We start from the raw sequence: 17,501 nt of genomic DNA, 5'->3' as shown, positions 1-17,501 counted from the left end.
TCCTCATTATCCTCATATTCTGAGTGAGGGAACAGGTTCAGCAACAGGCAGGGGCCTGTTTGTAGAGGGACTTTGATGCTTGGCTAGCTGGCTTTATCCTCAAGATGCTTAACCACATACGGGAACTCTGATTTCCAATTTTGTCCCAATTCTGTCAGTCTTTGTGAATCTGTGTCGATCCCTGCCTGTCACTGTCGTGGGACAGCTTAGTCTGGGGTTGAAACTAGCATAGGGAATACACTGATGGGCTGTATGAACTGAGGTCTGTGTCCATCTCCCTCCCTGTGCCATTTATGAACTCCAGACCTCGGTGCACCAGGCTGGATTTTCAGGGAGATGCCAGAGATGCAGTCCCAGCCCTCACAGAGCCCTGCAGTCTGTGGTTGTCCCTGGCTTCTCAGCTTCCCTTTGCTTTGGTCCCTCACGCGCTTTCTCCATAGTCTCTCCATGGCTCAGGAGGGGCATGGGATGCCGGCTGTTTCAAAGAATCCTGCATCATTCCAGGGGCGGCTTCAGGCCTATGGCTTCTTTCACAAACCCAGTGCGGGGAGGGGGTGGAATCTGCTCCCAGGAAGCCCATGGCTCCAGGAAGTGCAGACACCATTCCTCCATCAGGGGGACGAGCTTGGGCCTGCTACCTTGCCATGTGGTCCTAGGCAAGTCACCCTTGCTGGGCTCAGCCTCCCCATCCTTAAATTGGGCACAATAGGGACTTCCCCTGGCGGTCCAGTGGTTAGAATAAGCCCTTCCTCTGCAGGGGACACGGGTTTGATTCCCAGTTAGGGAACTAAAACAGAAAAAAGCCTCAATGATGGTTTTCTCAAGTGTCCAGTGTGACAAGAGAAGAGGGTAGGTCACTCAGAAAGCCAAGGAGGTACGTACACCATGCTTTCTGCACTCCCTGCTCCAGCTTGGTGTAGGGGGTGAGGGAGCTCGAGCCCTGGGCTCTAATTTCAAGGCCTGCTCCAACCTGTTGCCTCAGAATTTTCTCTCCCGGAAGTAGGTAAGGAGGCTGGTGTGTACTAATGTGACCTTGGGGGAGGGGGGACACAAGAAGCTGGAACTGGAATGTCAGGGAAAGAGAAGGAGAAGCGTCTAGGAGGACCTCTGATAGCGAGGGTGTGTAGGGTGGGGTGGGGGGAATGTGTGTTATGGTGCAACCCATGGGTACATCTGCCCCTGTGGGCTTCTGGGCTTGCAGGTAGACATGGATGGGGTAGGAGGCTGTGTCACACGTATGGTGTGATGCTCTCTATGTGTTGGTTGGGGTGGTGGAGTGGGGCTTGTGCACATCTCTATACACTAGTCTGTGAGAGCAGGCTTTTGCCTCCGGCTCCAAGGTGGTGTTAAAGGCAAGATCTGTTCTATTTTTAAAGAGGAGGAAAAGCTCCCAGGAGGCAGGAACTCTGGATCCTTTCCTGCAAATGTGTGTGTGTGTGTGTGCTAAATTGCTTCAGTCATCTCCAAGTCTATGTGACACACATGGATAGCTCAGCAGGCTCCTCTGTCCATAGGATTCTCTAGGCAAGAATACTGGAGTGGGTTGTCATGCCCTCCTCCAGGGGATCTTCCCAACCCAGGGATCAAACCCAAGTCTCCTGTGGCTTCTGCATTGTAGATAGATTCTTTACTGCTGAGACACTGGAGAAGCCCCCTATAAATGTTAAGTGGCTTTAAATAAAGCCTTCCCCTTTGGGGGGCTTCAGTTTCCCTGGTTCTGTCAGACCTCCTAAGCCTCTCTTTGTTGTCACATTTAGTGAATTCTCAAAGGGTCATCCCTTCAGGTGGTGCTGAAAACCTCCTTTAAACCAAAACCCTTTTAACTGAAGACCCTGTTTTCCTCTGCCGAGCTCCTAACTTTGGAGGAAAAGAGACAGATCCCAAAGCCTAGGGCTCCTTGCAGCAGGTTACATTTCGGCGAAATCCTGAGGCTGCTCAGTCCCTGACCTGGTAAGTCAGACTGGGCTGGTCTGAGCCCCTCCACTTCCACCCCAATAAATAGGTACCTCATGTTGAGGGGGTTCCTCAACTTCCGGTCCTTGCTTTGTGAGTCACAAATTAAAATCTAGGTGAGCGATAAAGGGGAGGGGAAGCCTGGGGCACGTGAGTCACCCCCATCTTGCTCAGGGAAGGCCAGCCTGCCCGTCCCTCTGTTGCAGACAGAAGGCAGCATTTTGGGCTGCCCCAGGGAACTAAGGGGGACCAGGGTGTTCCAAACCCAGAGGGAGATTCACTCCCCTCTCCCACTTCAGTTTCTGGAAGAGGGATGGAGAGGATCATTTTTCTGGTTTGCAAGAAGCCCAGAGAGGTGTAGGAACTTGACCAGTGTCACACAGGGAGCTACAGAGAATCTATGTATCCTGGCGCCAGGCCTTGCTTCTGAGCTGGGCTTTCCTGGGGACCAAGACTTCCCTGGTAGCTCAGATGGTAAAGCGGCTGTCTACAATGCGGGAGACCCGGGTTTGAGCCCTGGGTTGGGAAGATCCCCTGGAGAAGGAAATGGCAATCCACTCCAGTACTATTGCCTGGAAAATCCCATGGATGGAGGAACCTGGTAGGCTACAGTCCATGGGGTCGCAAAGAGTCGGACACGACTGAGCGACTTCACTTTCACTTTTAAGAGTCAGGTGATGAGGAATAAAAGAGTAGAAAGGCCAGAGCTCTGGATGTCTCCAGTAAGGTGGAGAGGAGTGAAAAGCCAAGCCCCCTCCCCTTTCCTGGGCTGCCTGCCAGCCTTGCCCCTTCCATTCTGCCCAAGGCAGCAGAATGAAGCTGTTATTAGACCCAGGGAAGCAGGGTCAAGGATAAGTGTAGCGGGTGGGAGCACGTACACTCTGGTCTACCTCAGTTCAAGCCTACATCTCTGTTCCCCTGGCTGGGAGTCTCCTCTGTTCTCCCAGGCTAGAGACTTGCACAGGACAGAGCTGGGGTCTCCTAGAGACTGACAAGGCCAAGGTTGGACATTGACCGAGGGATCACTGAGGGGCACTGAGATGCAGCCCCTGTTCCACCTGATGACCAAATACAGCATCCTGGCCTTCTCCAGTCTCCCTCTACCACACCCACACCCCTGTCTCCCAACGAATGGGGTTTCCTTGGACCCCAGCTCCCACTGCCCCAAGGTCTGGAGACCCTCAGGAAGTCCTTCCTGAAGTCTGACTGCAGAATCTCCTGCCACAGCTTGTCCCCTCCTCTGGCTCCTTCTCCTGTGACTCCGCCCATATGGCCGGCACTGGTGGCTGCCCTGTAATTAGCACTCAGACTTGGCTGGGATGAGGGGAAAGTGTACTGGGGCTCACACACCCATCACCTTTCTGGAACACCGGATGCAGAGCCTTCCACCGCCTGTCCCCCGCCCCCACCCCTTTCACACCGCAGACCTCTCAGACAGCAGTTGTCCTGGGCCCCACCCAGGGTCATATTCCTGTGTCCCCTTTTCTGCCTGCCTTCAGCTTCTTGCCTACCGCCCTGCCCCCTCTTCCTTCTAAATCCCAAACCCTACTCTCATCATGTTGGACCAGGTCACTTCATCTCCAGGCTCCTCTACAGATCCCTACCTCCTATCCCTGACTTTCCTAAACACCCCACCCAGGTCCACAGCCAAGCCCAGACGGGGACACACAGAGATATATATGCAGACTCCCAGGGTCGCCCACATGTACACACAGACCTCCACAGGTACACACATACATAGAGCCCAGAACACACATGGATGGACATGATAGGCATACAGGAGGAAACCCGACTCTGATTAAGGAGGGAGCTTCTGGAATCGAACCTTTCCTTCTACATTGACTGTATTACAGTTTTCAAATCCGTAATCTTGTCTGATTCTTACAGAGGCCCTGAGTGAGTGAGTGTGTGTGTGTGTGTGTGTGTGTGTGTGTGTGTGTGTGTGTGTGTGTCGGGGGACTCCACCTGAAACCTGCAGGTGACTGATGAGGAAACTGAAACTGAGAGGTGGGGGAAGGGAGCTGGGTGGGCCGCCTGACTGATCAGTGGTCAAGTGAGGCTTGGGGCTGAGCTTCTGGGTTGGCAAGAGGGCTTGCCCCATCAGCCCTGCCCCTGGGATTCTGGGCTCTTCCTCAGAGCAGGCTCTAGCCCCTATCGCATTCTTCCACCCCCTCTCTGTGACCGTCTGCTGTCCTCAAAGGGTGCTGAGGGCAGCCCAGGGACAACAGAAGGGAAACTATGGGTCAAAATCTATCTTGAGATAGATTTTCTCAAGTTCCAGCTGGACACCTGACCAGTACCCTGGGGGGAGTGGGAGGAAGGTTTATGTTCATGGATTCTCCACCATCTCATCTGTCTGGAGATAGGGGGTGACTGTGGGCACAGGAGGAGGAACTGCCTGCCCGGACCCCAGTCTGGGGATGCTCATAATCAGGTGATTCATCTCTGCTGTCCACTCCCCATTCCTGTCCAGAGCCAGCTCCCTACTCTTAAGACTCAGAAGCAGGGAGAGCATCTAGCAGTGGCCTAAGAGAGGGGCGCAAGGCTGAAGCATGGGGAGACCTGTGGCTCCCTGGCCTCCCTGCCCTCTTCCTGGCTCCTACCCATCCCCGCGGGATGTATCCAGCTCAACACTTAACGGCTGAGTGAGATCTTAGCAGGTGTTTGCATGCATGCTAAGTTGCTTCAGTAGTGTCTGACTCTTTGTGACCCCAATGGACTATAGCCTGCCGATTCATCTGTCCATGGGGTTCTCCAGGCAAGGATACTGGAGTGGGTTGCCAGTCCCTTCTCCAGGGGATCTTCCCAATCCAGGGATTGAACCTGGGTCTCCCACACTGCAGGTGGATTCTTTACCATCTGAGTCACCAGGCGACTTCTCTCCAAACGTCAGTTTTGTCATTTGTGGAAGGGGAGATTATACATCCACCTCTGATGGTTTTTCGCAAACTGGAGGAAGTACTTTCTATACTTGAAAAATGTCTGTATGTCTGTTTTGGTCTGCGCCCCCCTCACCACACTCCAATGCTGGGGAAGAGGTTAGGGGGTTTAGGGAGGCTGTGAGGGAAGGTAGCGTGATTTATTTTCTATGTTTACACTCTTCTCTGCTTGCTGACAGCAAGGCCCATGTCTCCTCTGTTGGTTCAAGCTACTCCCTTTCAGGCAAAAAGAGTTTGGGGGGTAGGAAATGAAGGGCGTGCCGGCCCTCCCCCTTACAGGGCCCTAGCTCGCCCCTCTGGTCCAACAGGCTGGGACTTGAGTCTTCAGCCCTTCCCTTGCCTGAGAACCCACTCCCCCAGCTCTGACCTCAAGGAATCACAGCCTCCCACAGGGTGAATCGGAGGCCCCTTCCTGGGCTCAGCCCTCCCGCCCAGGTGAGACATAGACCTTGCTCAAGATGCCTTGAGGGTAGGTGGGGCCTCCTCATGTGCCTTGTCCTGGAGCTCCCAGGCAGGTGGGCTGGCTCGCAGCCTGTACTCAGCCTGGCTTTCCTTCCAGAAGAGCAGGAGCCAGCCCAGAGGGCCTGGATAAGCTGCATGACTCAGGGTCAGGGCCTGCCTCACCAAGCTCGGGCTCTTCCTGAAGAGCTCCAAGAGCCAAGCTCCAGGGGCTTTTTGCCTCCAGGGGGTGCCATTCATAGCCTACAGTGAGAATGAGCCCCCCACGACTCCCATTGCCTGCATCCAGCTGTGCAATGAGGTCTGCCCCCTCAAACTCGAGGCCAGACAGTCCGGGCCTTCTGTACAAGCGTTCTCAGGCCCTGACCCATCTTATCCCCAGATGACCCAAGGAGGGCTGACAGGAATTAGGGGCCCTTGGAAGGCATTGCATCCTTCTCCCTCTTCCAGGCAGGGTCCTCTCAGGAAGAAGATATCTTCCACTAAGAACCATGAAGCCCTGACCATACCTTCTCAGCTCCAACTCTAACCCATCCCCGTGTGCATGCTGCATACACGTGTGTGGACCCGTGTGTAAAAACCAGTTATAGACAGCAACAAGTTTGGTGGGAGTATATGGGGTCATAATTCTGAAGGATGGGCTTTTTAAAGATTTTTTGTTTATTTATTTATGGCTATTCTGGGTCATTGTTGCGCCTATGGGCTTTCTCTAGTTGAGGTAAGCAGGGGCTACTCTTCGTTGCCGTGCACAGGCTTCTCACAGCGGTGGCTTCTCTTGTTGCCAAGCACAGTCTATAAAGCACAGGCTCAGTAGTTGTGGTGCATGGGCTCAGTGGCTCCAGGGCATGTGGGATCTTCCTGGACCAGGAATCGAGCCCTTGTCCCCTATACTGGCAGTCGGATTCTTAACCACTAGACCACCAGAGACTCTGATTCGCGACCAGGGGGCACTGGGATCCAGGTCCTGTTCCACGTGCCCAGCCATGTGCCTCGGCACGGGGCTGCACCCACTAGGGAAGAAGGGGTCACAAATGTGCTCTACAATGAGCTGCAGGCCCAGAGTTACAGGTGAGCACAAACACACATGTGTGAGTACACACAGGTGCACATGTGTAAACAGATACTACTTACAAGATACACAAATCTACAGTTATATGTGCAACCTGCTCCCTCAGGGTGGAGCACCATGAACACCTATGTGAACTGACAGCAAACATATGTGAGTATGGGGGGCAGTGCTCTACCTGCAAACAGTTGTGTGTATGGGGGGAGGGTACGTTATCTGCAAACACACGTTTGTGTATGAGGGGAGGGCAGTGCTCTACCTGCAAACACATGTGTATATGGGGAGGGGAGGGTGCTCTGCCCACTGAGAGCAGAGCTGTCCCCTGTTTCCCTCCCCTGCTTTGGTTTCTGGGCTGGGCTTGGCTGCTGGCAGGCCTGGGATCAGGCAGGAGTGAGGATAGGGTGCTGTGAGCTGGGGTTCCCTACTTTCTCTCAGCGTTGAGGAGCCCCTTTGCCAGTTCTGCCTTGCGCAGCTCCACCTGGGGCAGTGAGGGGCTGAGAAACATACCAGGGAGTGGGGAGAAGAGAGGACGGCCCAGTGTGGGGGTGTTCCCCTCTTCCCACACTTTGGGTTCTGGCACCAGGACTCTGGGGTTTTGTCTTGAGTCACGGATGGGCAGTGGGGCCACAGGCAGGCACTGGGTGATGGCTCCCTGATTCACCATGGGGCCTCCCAGCCCTTGAGGTTCAGGGGGCGGGGTGCTTCTTTCTGGACCACGGGCCCTGGGAGACCTCCCTTGTGGGGGTTACATATCTGTGTGAGCCTATGGCCAGGCTTTCATGGGAATGCCATCTCAGGAGTGCATGAACAAACCTCAGGGTCTATAGGCGAATATGGCTGCCAGCCCCAGGGTATAGTGAGTGTGCACGCCTGCACGACACGTGTGACTCTATGTGTGTTGATAAACCCCATCTCTTTGGGCATGAGTCACCTCTGGAGCCCTCATTTCTGACAGCCGCTGCTCAAAGGACAAGTCCCTAGGGTCCCCAGCCTACCTGGATTAAGTCCCTTCTGGAAATGAGGTCTCCCTGGCAAAGCTGCCTTAGAGACCAGGGTGAGGGCATATTTGCTGCCAGTCCTGTGGGAGTCAGGTCCAGGTGACCAGACCTCAGCTCACAAGTTATTAGATGCGGCACAGGGAGCAAGATTGCTCCATGACCCCCCACCTCTGATGGGTCTGACACCCCCACAGCTCAGACAGCTTTACCTCTCAAAGGAATAGACTTGCCCCTGGCTAGGGATCAGCCAGGGTGGGAGAGGAGAGGGTTAAAAACAGCGGGAACTCAACCTGCCGCAAGTATATGGCCGGCGGCATGTCTGGACAACTGCAGCTGGGCCCCGGAGCCGTGTGCAATACTACGCAGCTACACGTGTGACAAGCTCTCTTAACCCAGACATGTTCCACTGCTATGAGCACAGCCATGATGCCCCAAAAGTATGATCAAACACATGGGAGATGTCATGTGTGGACACAGCTGAGAACAGAGCTGTCAAGACAGGCAACATGTGACATGTACTAACCAGACAAGAAGCAAGGCCCCTGAGCTCTGGCTGGAACTCAGCCCATGTGTTCTGTGAGTCCACCTAGGTCTGGACTGTGTCCACCTGGGTCTCTTCTCCCTTGCCCCCTCCCCACTGCAGTCTTCTCCCTCCAGGCCCCTAACTGAAGACAGGAGAGGTCCAGCCATGGTTTAGTGCTTAGTTGCTCAGTCCTGTTGGACTCTTTGCAACCCCATGGACTGTAGCCCGCCAGGCTCCTCTGTCTATGGGATTCTCCAGGCAAGAATACTGGAGTGGGTTGTCATGCCCTCCTCCAGGGAATCTTCCCACCCCATGAATCGAACCCAGGTCTCCCACATTGCAGGAGAATTCTTTATGGTCTGAGCCACCAGGGAGGCCCATGAGCTGGGGCCAGTTCCTTTCCTAACTCGGTGGGAGTCTGCTCTCACTCCCACCGTGGTGGGGATGGCAGGGAGGCTCGCTGTGACTGGGCCAGGGAGGTCTCTTCCGCAGTTCCTTTCTCCCCAGTGGCCCTGGTCCTGTACGTGCCTTCATCCCCGCATCGGCTCTCGGCCTCCATCATCCCGCAGTTCTCCCGGGGACAATCCTAGCCCTAAGGGCTCCTCACCCCACCCTGTACCTCTACCTTCCTCACCAGCCTCCCCTCCAACCCAGCGGTCCCTTCAGCGGTGGGGGCGGCCGCCCACCTTGAGGCCGGCGCGGAAGGGGCGGGCGGGGTTGCGGGCGGGCGGGGCACGTGCCTTCGGCTCTATAAAAGGGCGCCACCCGGCGCTGGCGGCCACTCTGCTGCTGCTGCTGCGGCCGTCCTTTTGCCTGCCTGCCCGAAGCGCCGTCGCCTGCCACCGCCATGGGTCGACAGAAGGAGCTGGTGAACCGCTGCGGGGAGATGCTGCACATCCGCTACCGGCTGCTCCGCCAGGCGCTGGCTGAGTGCCTGGGGACCCTCATCCTCGTGGTGAGTGGAGGGACCCGCAGAAGCCTCTTGCCAGCCCCACCTCCCCAGTCCCTCTGTTCACTGAGGGGCTGTGTTTAAGACAGCCTCGACCCCTCTCTCAGCTCTGACACTCCCCCCCAGCCCCCCACCCTGACCCCCTCCAGGGTCGTCTTTGCTTATAGCTCTAACCCCCTCTGATAGCTCTGACTCTTGCCAGAATGACAGCTGTTACACCCCAATGACAGCCCTGAGCTTCACCCAGTCACCAGTGGGCCAGCCCACAGGCTGCGCGAGTTGGTCACCCCTGCAGTCTGGGACCTCCAGCCCTGTGTGGGTGCAACAGGTTCCTGGAGTCCCAGCCCCGGCAGGGGAGGGTGGTGGGGGGCAGTGGCAAATGGGCCCCTATTGAGTTATTTGGGTCCTGGGTGCCTGGCCCCTAATGAATAATTAACCCTCAGAAAGTTTAAAAGTTCCCCTGATGTGAAGACAGTTTGCTTCAGGTGGGGGCAGAGGGCAGAGGCCATGAAGCACACAGCAAGCAAGGAAGGAAGGAGGATCCTGAAGATAAGAGGCTATGGAAGGCAGCTTTGCCCCAGGCACAAGGGATGTGAAGTCACTAACGTCTGTCCTTGAGTGCTGGGCAACTCCTGGACAGTTACCCAGACAGATGCGGTCAGCTTCCGTGCACAAGCACACCGGTGTGCATGGGTCTCCAGGATCTGAGTTACTCTACGGGTTACTCCCCAGTCCCAGTGACTCCCTGGTCATGCGAGTTTCAGTCTGGGTTGTTTCTGGGTGACTGTTTGTACTTCTTGGACCTGGCAGACAGATCAGTTATGGGCTCCGTTTCCTGTCCCAGTTAGTCTCAGATTTTCGGCCACGCTTGTGGTTACACCTGTTTCCCTCTTGGTTACTTCTGGGTTCAGTTGCTTCATTGCAGGGGATGGGATACTCTGTGCCCCAGTTCCAACCCTAGGTAGCCCCCTGTGGACTAGTGAGATTAACTAGGGGGAAGGAGAGCTGGGTGGCTCCCTACCATGGGTGGTGGTGGTGGAGCAGGTTCTATAGAGAGAGAAAAGCTGGGACTCACCTTTGGCTTCCAGAAACAGGAAGGGAGGAAGCCAGGTAGGGCTGTTTATCCACACCCCCCACCCCCAAGACTAGTGGTCCTTCCAGTCATCCGTATCTCTTCTCTCCCAGGAAGGGAATAGGACAGGTGCTTATCATCACCCTGCCCAGAGCCTTGTGTCCCCCGTCCCCATCTGACTGACAGTCCAGTCCCCTGTTGGAGAGCAGCCAGGACAGGGGACATTGTCTTCCTTTCACAGAGGGGCCTCCCTAACTTCTCCCTAAGTCTCAGTTTGCCCTCCCCTAAAGGAGCAGTCGGGCCTCCCGCTGAGCCTCAGGATCACTTGGCTTATCCCTGACCACAGAAGGAGGGTATTATGTTTGTGAAGGCTTTCAGGCTCAGGTGGTTGAGAGGCATTGGGTATCAGTGCCTGAAGAGGAGGGGCCAGGCCAGGAAGACCCCTGAGTGGTGGGTGAGGCTTGCCTGCACCCCTCTGGGGATTGGGGACCTAGGGCCTGCAGTGTCAGAATCAGGGCTGGCTTTAAGGCTGGGGAAGCCCCTTTCTCTGGGGCACCTAGTAAGGTGAGGAGAGGGAGAAGGAGGCAGGAGGAAGAGGAAGATTAGTCTCAAGGTGGTGGAACTGGCTCTGACAGCTTCTCCCTCCAAGGCTTCTTGGGATGGAGCCAGGTTTGTGCCTCGGGTAGGCAAGGAGCTGAGGCCAAGGCCTGCCAAGCTGGGCAGGGTGCCCCAGACCCTCACATGCCTGTTTCAGCACACACACAGATACTTACAATCTCGGACCTTTGCTCTCACCTGCCTGCCCACCTTTGCCCTGCATTGCTGCCTCAGGTTTCCTATCTCTTCGTCCTCCTGAAGGGTGATAACCAAAATTCATAACCACCCAGTGCAGCAGGACACGGACGGAGCTATCAGAATGAACAAGGGCCCTGAGCACAGATCTTGTAAAATTTCTGCTGAATAGGCCTCAGAATTTAGTTATGGGGAGATGGGAAAGGAGAGCTGGGGCAGGGCTGGAGCAGCTTTGGGGGGCCCCTGGGGGCTCAGAGTAATAGCCCTTTACAGCTAGTGCAGGAGCATTCTGGGGGCTTCCCGGTGGCTTAGCCATAAAGAATCTACCTGCCAATGCAGGAGTGGCTGGAGACACAGGTTTGATCCCTGGATTGGGAAGATGCCCTGGAGGAGGGCATGGCAACCCACTCCAGTATTCTTACCTGAAGAATCCCATGAACAGAGGAACCTGGCGGGCTATGGTCCATGGGGTCGCAAAGAGTTGGACAGGACTGAGTGACTTAGCAAGCATACACAGGAGCATTTTTATATCTGAACAAAGGGAACTGACATACAGCATGCTCTGTACTTGCAGGACATCAGGGACTTTAGCCTCTTGAATCCCCCCATTTCTGGCAGAAAGCTTAGAACCAATCTCCCCACTTGCATTGGCCTGAGGGTCCCTGACTGGCTAATGAGAGGAGACAGAGACCTCTGTCTTAGCACCTCCAAATCTGAGTGGGGAACCTAGGCCTCTGAGGGTAGGGAGGTCAAGGTGAGGGGAGAGAGGAGGCTCTGGGTCAGGGACATGTCAGGGAAGCTGAGGGTTCTAAGAGGGAGACCAGGGGCTCTGACACCCCAGATTAAGGAGAAGTGGATTCAGCCTAACTTCTGGCCTCTGCCCTTTCTCTGTGCCCTCTCCCTGCCAGCTCTTCTTTGGGGCAGAGAGAAAGGCAGCTGCAGGTGGGGGCTGAGTGAGAACCGTCCCACCCCTAGGGACCAGGCCTGAAGGGCTGGGGGAGGAACTGCTCAGGTGAGAGTGTCCCCTTCCCCTGGCTCTTATTGAGAATCGAGACAAATCAATGGAGATGGTTCCGCTACCTTCTGGGCTCACAGTTGCAAACTCTGTTTCCAGTCCCTTCCACAGGACCCTGTTAGAGTGGAGCTGGGACCCTGGGGCTGGGAGGGCCTGTCTGCTTATGACTGCAGCAGGAGGGGAGGGGCTTGATTCCAGGAAAGGGCTTCTGTTTCCGCATGAAGGCAGTGGGAGGTGGCTGGCTTCATCCCTTTCCTCTGGAGTGAGAGTCATTGGTCCTCACTCTCCCTGCTTTGTTCTGTTTCCTGACACAGATGTTTGGCTGTGGCTCTGTGGCCCAGGTTGTGCTCAGCCGGGGCACCCACGGTGGTTTCCTCACCATCAACCTGGCCTTTGGCTTCGCCGTGACCCTAGGCATCCTTATTGCTGGCCAGGTCTCTGGTAAGGCCTTGTCCCCACCCTCAGCCATCAGCCCTCCAGCTACCCCACATGGTGTCCCACTGGGGAATGGGGTGGGGGCGGGAGTGTTCTTCACAGGGCAGGGCACAGCCATGCCCTAGCTGTGGGCCTTTGAAAGAGAAGAGTGACGAAGGGACTTGATACGTAAGAAACTTCGACTCTCACCTCGGAATCAGAGACTAGCAGAGTGGGTCTATTACATAGTCCAACCCGCCATTCTGTGCAATAAACCCTTCTCTGCATCCCTGTTCACCAGAGTCGAAGAGGGGGAGTGTGGGTGGGGGAGATCCTGGCCTCCCCACTGTGGCAGGCAGGGACTAATAGGCCCCATCTCCCTCTGCCCAGGGGCCCACCTGAACCCTGCCGTGACATTTGCTATGTGCTTCCTGGCGCGCGAGCCCTGGATCAAGCTGCCTGTGTACACCTTGGCTCAGACTCTGGGAGCCTTCCTGGGTGCTGGAATTATCTTCGGGTTGTATTACGGTGAGCATTCCCACCCTGCTGTCCTCCACGACCCCCTCCCTCTGCTTAGGACTGACCTACTGGCACGAGGCCTTTCCATGACGAATACCAGGGACCTGCCCAGGCCCTGGGCTTATGACTCATTCATGCACCGGGCCCAGAAATGAGCTGGGCAACCGTGGAGTTAAGCCCTCCACCCTCCATCTTCCCACCCCATCTCCAGAGTGATAAAGCAGTGATTACGCTCACCTGAGACCCCTGGGAGGGTGGGCACAGCTTGATGGGGAAGACAGGGCTCAGGCCTCTCTCTCACACATGCGGTATCAAAACTGTCACCAGATGCGATCTGGGCCTTCGCCAACAACCAGCTTATTGTTTCGGGCCCCAATGGCACAGCTGGCATCTTTGCCACCTACCCCTCTGGACACTTGGACATGGTCAATGGCTTCTTCGACCAGGTATGGGCTGGGGTTGGGTGAGGGGCTTGGGTTGCTCATGGGCTGGCTGGGGGACAGGACTCCCTGTCTAGAGCAGACTCCTAGGACTCTGCTAGTTAACCAGTAAAAATCTTAGTACCACTGCCCTGAGGAGCAGAACACTGGAGATGCCAAGACTCTTAGAGGGAAGCCAGAGGGTGGAAGGTGGGGGCTCTCCTCACGCTGTTCTCCCCACTCCCCAGTTCATTGGCACGGCCTCCCTCATCGTGTGTGTGCTGGCCATTGTGGACCCCTACAATAACCCCGTCCCCCGAGGCCTAGAGGCCTTCACCGTGGGCCTGGTGGTCTTGGTCATTGGTACCTCAATGGGCTTCAACTCTGGCTACGCCGTCAACCCCGCCCGGGACTTCGGCCCCCGCCTTTTCACCGCCATCGCCGGCTGGGGCTCGGAAGTCTTCACGTGAGTGCAGTCCCCACTTGCATGCCCCAGCCCATTCTCTGCTTTGGTCTGCCCCACCCACCCCTGACCACATCTGTCTGCCCCCAGGACGGGCCGCCACTGGTGGTGGGTGCCCATTGTCTCTCCGCTCCTGGGTTCCATCGCCGGTGTCTTCGTATACCAGCTCATGATCGGCTGCCACCTGGAGCCGCCCCCACCCTCCACCGACGAAGAGAATGTGAAGTTGTCCCACGTGAAGCACAAGGAGCAGATGTGAATGGGCGGGGGCACCCCCATGCCCTCCCATGAGCGTCCATTGACTGTGCAGGGGCTGCTCCCCAGAAGCCCTCTTCACAACTCCCCTCCTGGAATAGGAAGCTTCTTGTCCACCACCTCCTACTAGACAGCCCCCTCCAGGCTTTTCCATCCTGAAGGAAATAGGACCCAGCAGGACCTTCAGCCTGTAAGCGGTGGTGGCACAGGGAGCCTGGCCAATCTAGCCCCTCATCTCCCAGAGGGAGATCATAGGCAGCAGGTGTGTGAGTGTGTATGCAGGTGTGTGTGCTTGGTTTTCCACATATTCAGGGCAAAAGACCGAGTGGAAAAGATTCTGTTGGTGGAGTTGGGTGGGGGTCCAGAGGAAGAGAGGGGAAGGTGTCTATCTGTGAATGAGAAAAGAACGTTTCAGGGGCTCCATGTGGAGGAGGGTCCAGGTACAGGCATTTCTCAGTATGTGCGTGTCTGCCCTTCTATTCAGGGGGCTCTTATAGGCTTCAGTAGGGTGGGAATATAAGTAGGGCTAGGAGGAGGGGGCCAAAGCCCAGTTGTGGAGCTCTGTCTATTCATAAATAAGGAGCAGCAGTGTGATGTGTTCATGTCACAGTGGAGGCATGAGGGGAGTGGGGGTGAAGTCCAGGTCATAATTTCATGTTTGCTCTTAAAAATATATTTTAATATATGTGTATTAATACATATATGTAGTAGATGTTACAGTTTCAGGGATGGGGATTGGGAGACTCCATGGTCTGCCCTCCTTTAATCCTCCACTCAACACATGTATTTTTGCCTTTTATAAAAAAAACAATAAAATGTATGCCAATTGTGTAAATAGCTCTCTGCCTGCTCTGCTGTTTTTCTGGCGCCAAAGAGCTTCAGTGAGTCTGGCCACAGGGCACCCTGAGGGTTGTACTTGAACCTGTTCTGGAGGCAGAGGTCAGTCGCATGGGTCGGAGAGTCCTTCATCTCAGCCTGAACTCGGTGGTCCCACACTTTCCTCCAAGCTTCCATCCTCCCAGGAACCCCCAGTTGGTGAATCACATCTCCTTCCCGAACCCTGCGCCCACCCACTACCCCCGGAAGGCAGACAGAAGCCTGGCCCGGGGGGAGGAACTTCCTCTTAAAGGAGAGGACTGCTCTCCAGGAAGTAGTGAGCTCCCTGTTTCTGGAAGAGACCAATCATACTGGGAACCTACTGTTGCCTTCGACCCCTCGCAATTGTTTGGGCTTCATCACCTACAACCAGACCTTGGCCCTACCCCTTTAGCAGCAGTCTCCCTGACTCCAGTCTGGATCGGACAGTCCATACAGCAGCCAGAGGGATCTTTCTGAAAGCCCTGATGGAAGTGGCCTCATTCCATGGCTCTCCCCGCCATCTGGAGACAATTCAAATCCCTCCATCCTGCATTCAGGCCCCCTCAGGACCTGGCCCTGGTCCCCACCCCTCCCCTCACAATGCTCCATCCACTCAGGACTATTCTGTGCACCCCTGTGTCTTCCTACCTCACTGACCAGTCACTAAAACCCTCCTGATCTGCTCCAACACCTCCTCCAGGAAGTCATCCCTGCCCTTACCCACTCCTCCATTTCTACAGTCAGCTGTCTGAACCCAGAGACCACAGCTGCACTCATTCCTCCTGCTGGCTTCAGTTCTTCAGTTTGAGGCACCCCCATGTCCTGTAAGGCAGGGGTTGGACTGACTCTGACACCCTGACTTTGCCTAGAGAGGCAAAGGACTCGCCACATTTGGGCCTGGGCGGTTCTGTTGGGAGATCACGTGCCCCTTCTCACCTCCTTTTCCTCCCTTACTGTGTGCGTGCATGCTAAGTCGCTTCAGTCTTGTCCAACTCTTTGAGACCCTCTGGGCTGTAACCTGCCAGGCTCCTCTGTCCATGGGATTCTCCAGGCAAGAATACTGGAGTGGGTTGCCATTCCCTTCCTCAGAGGATCTTCCCGACCCAGGGGATGAACCCTGGTCTCCTGCATTGCCGGCAGATTCTTTACCAGCTGAGCCACAAGGGAAGCCCCTGAGCTACAGGGAAGTCCTCAAATTTCACTGGGAATAAAAAGGAAAGGCAGCCCCAACCTGAGCTCTCCTGCCAAGTTAACTGTGCTGAGAGCCAGAGGATCCCTTGGTCTGGAGAAGAACTGTGGATTTTAAATAAGCCATCTCTTGCTTGCCAGCTCCTTCACAGATGAGGAGAACGTGACTCAGAGAGAGTGAGTGGCAAATGCATGGTCACACAGCCTGGACCCTGGGCTGGTAGGGGTGGGAGAAGGCAGTTCCATCTTAAGTCTCCACCTAATCATTGTCCCCAACTCCCAAGAGGCGTGTCTGGAATGTTGAAGGGATCTGAGCCAGAGGGAGTGTCCCTTCTCAAGCCCTGGGGGAGGAAGGGCAAACCTCAGGAGGAGAATGAGGGCTAAAGAGATTTATTCCAGCCACACAGGTACCCCCCACCCTGCTATCCTCCCCTGCCTGCCCCATGTCCTTTGTCATCGCTTCCTCTCAAAATCTGTAGTTGACGCTAACCAGTCAGCCCAGGGGGTGGTGGGAGGCCTTCTGGCCCAGTGGTGAACAAGTGGTCAGACCTGGCTTCCAGGCTCAGCCTGGCCTGTCTCTAGCTATGTGGTACTGGGGTGGTCATCTTCTTTCCCTGAATCTCAGTTTCTTCATGTGTGAATTGGGAGACATTGAGAGGAGGAAGTATGGAAGATATTAGTCAATAAATGTCACTTGGTGATTTTTTTTCTGCTGAACCGAGGGAGGAAGGTTGGTCGTGGAGAGATACTGAAGGCTGTTTTTTAAAGGTCATTTGAATTTAATATCCTCTTCCGCCTGGGATTCCATCCATGATTCTGAAGTTCTTGAGTGATGGGGGATGGTGAAGAAGAGCGGGGTTATGGCTTGCTGTGCCCTAATTTGAGGAGGCTTTGGGAGAAATCGAAGGGAGACACAAGAGGGAGATCACTGCGGGCATAGAGGACAGAGGATCATGCAGCCCAGGGAGCAAGCTGGATGGAAGTTTACATCGAGTGAGAAAGGGGAAGGCCTGGCCGACCAGTGACCGGAGCCAATAGCAGCTTGACCCCTAGGGGCAGGAGCGAGGTGGCCCGCCTCCCCCACTCCCTTCTAAGTTATGCCTCTCACAAGGAGTTCTGTCTGGTTCTAAAATGAAATCTCTTTATCTCCTTCAGGAAAGGATCCCAATCCTTTTTCCAGGGTGGACTTAGAGAATCAAGACCCTAGAACTCTTCTCTTGTGCCTTCATCCTGAGCTAGTCCTCCCCACAGTACACTCTGGAGGAGCTCTCGGTTCCTTAAAGCTCTGGCCTGTTTGCATTGAAATCAGCCTCCCTGAAACCTGAGCTTGGTTTCTGTTTTCTTGTGTGCCTGTCTCTGTGTGCTCACATGCAAGTGTGCACCTCTCAGCGTTGCTGGCTGTGCCTGTCCTTCTCTCAGTCTGCCTGGTTATGGCTCTGGGTCTGTGCCCCTGGCTGGCCATGTCTCTGTCTCTTTCTGTGTTTCCTGTCCCTGTCTCCTGCTTTTGTCTGGGTCATTCTATGTGTACTTCTAAGTGAACATCTCATGTACTCAAGTACTTAAGAGAGTCTGAGTGTCTCTCCTGCCAACCTAGTTCCCAGGGCATTCCTCCTCCTTAA

At 55.3% G+C, this 17,501-nt stretch overlaps 1 protein-coding gene across 1 annotated transcript; it reads left to right on the top strand.

Moving 5' to 3' along the window:
* The first annotated feature begins 8,710 nt into the window (after window positions 1–8,710).
* On the top strand, window positions 8,711–14,673 carry AQP3 (aquaporin 3 (Gill blood group)). The gene is made up of 6 exons (XM_006066697.4): window positions 8,711–8,893; window positions 12,081–12,207; window positions 12,571–12,708; window positions 13,027–13,145; window positions 13,367–13,584; window positions 13,672–14,673. Exons 1-6 carry the CDS (start codon window positions 8,786–8,788, stop codon window positions 13,838–13,840), a joined length of 879 nt encoding a protein of 292 aa, XP_006066759.1. The 5' UTR covers window positions 8,711–8,785; the 3' UTR covers window positions 13,841–14,673.
* The last annotated feature ends 2,828 nt before the right edge of the window (window positions 14,674–17,501 follow it).

The sequence above is a fragment of the Bubalus bubalis genome, chromosome 3, assembly GCF_019923935.1.
Source record: "Bubalus bubalis isolate 160015118507 breed Murrah chromosome 3, NDDB_SH_1, whole genome shotgun sequence".
Taxonomy (NCBI): Eukaryota; Metazoa; Chordata; class Mammalia; order Artiodactyla; family Bovidae; genus Bubalus; species Bubalus bubalis.
The sequence above is the reverse complement of the archived record's forward strand: the minus strand, read 5'-3'. Positions and strand labels throughout refer to the sequence as shown.

Excerpts from the sequence above, each read along its gene's own strand:
- AQP3 (XM_006066697.4), top strand. The coding sequence starts at position 8,786 with ATGGGTCGACAGAAGGAGCTGGTGAACCGCTGCGGGGAGATGCTGCAC. Across the intron at positions 13,146-13,366 it reads TCAATGGCTTCTTCGACCAG|TTCATTGGCACGGCCTCCCT; the intron begins GTATGGGCTGGG and ends CCCACTCCCCAG. Across the intron at positions 13,585-13,671 it reads TGGGGCTCGGAAGTCTTCAC|GACGGGCCGCCACTGGTGGT; the intron begins GTGAGTGCAGTC and ends GTCTGCCCCCAG.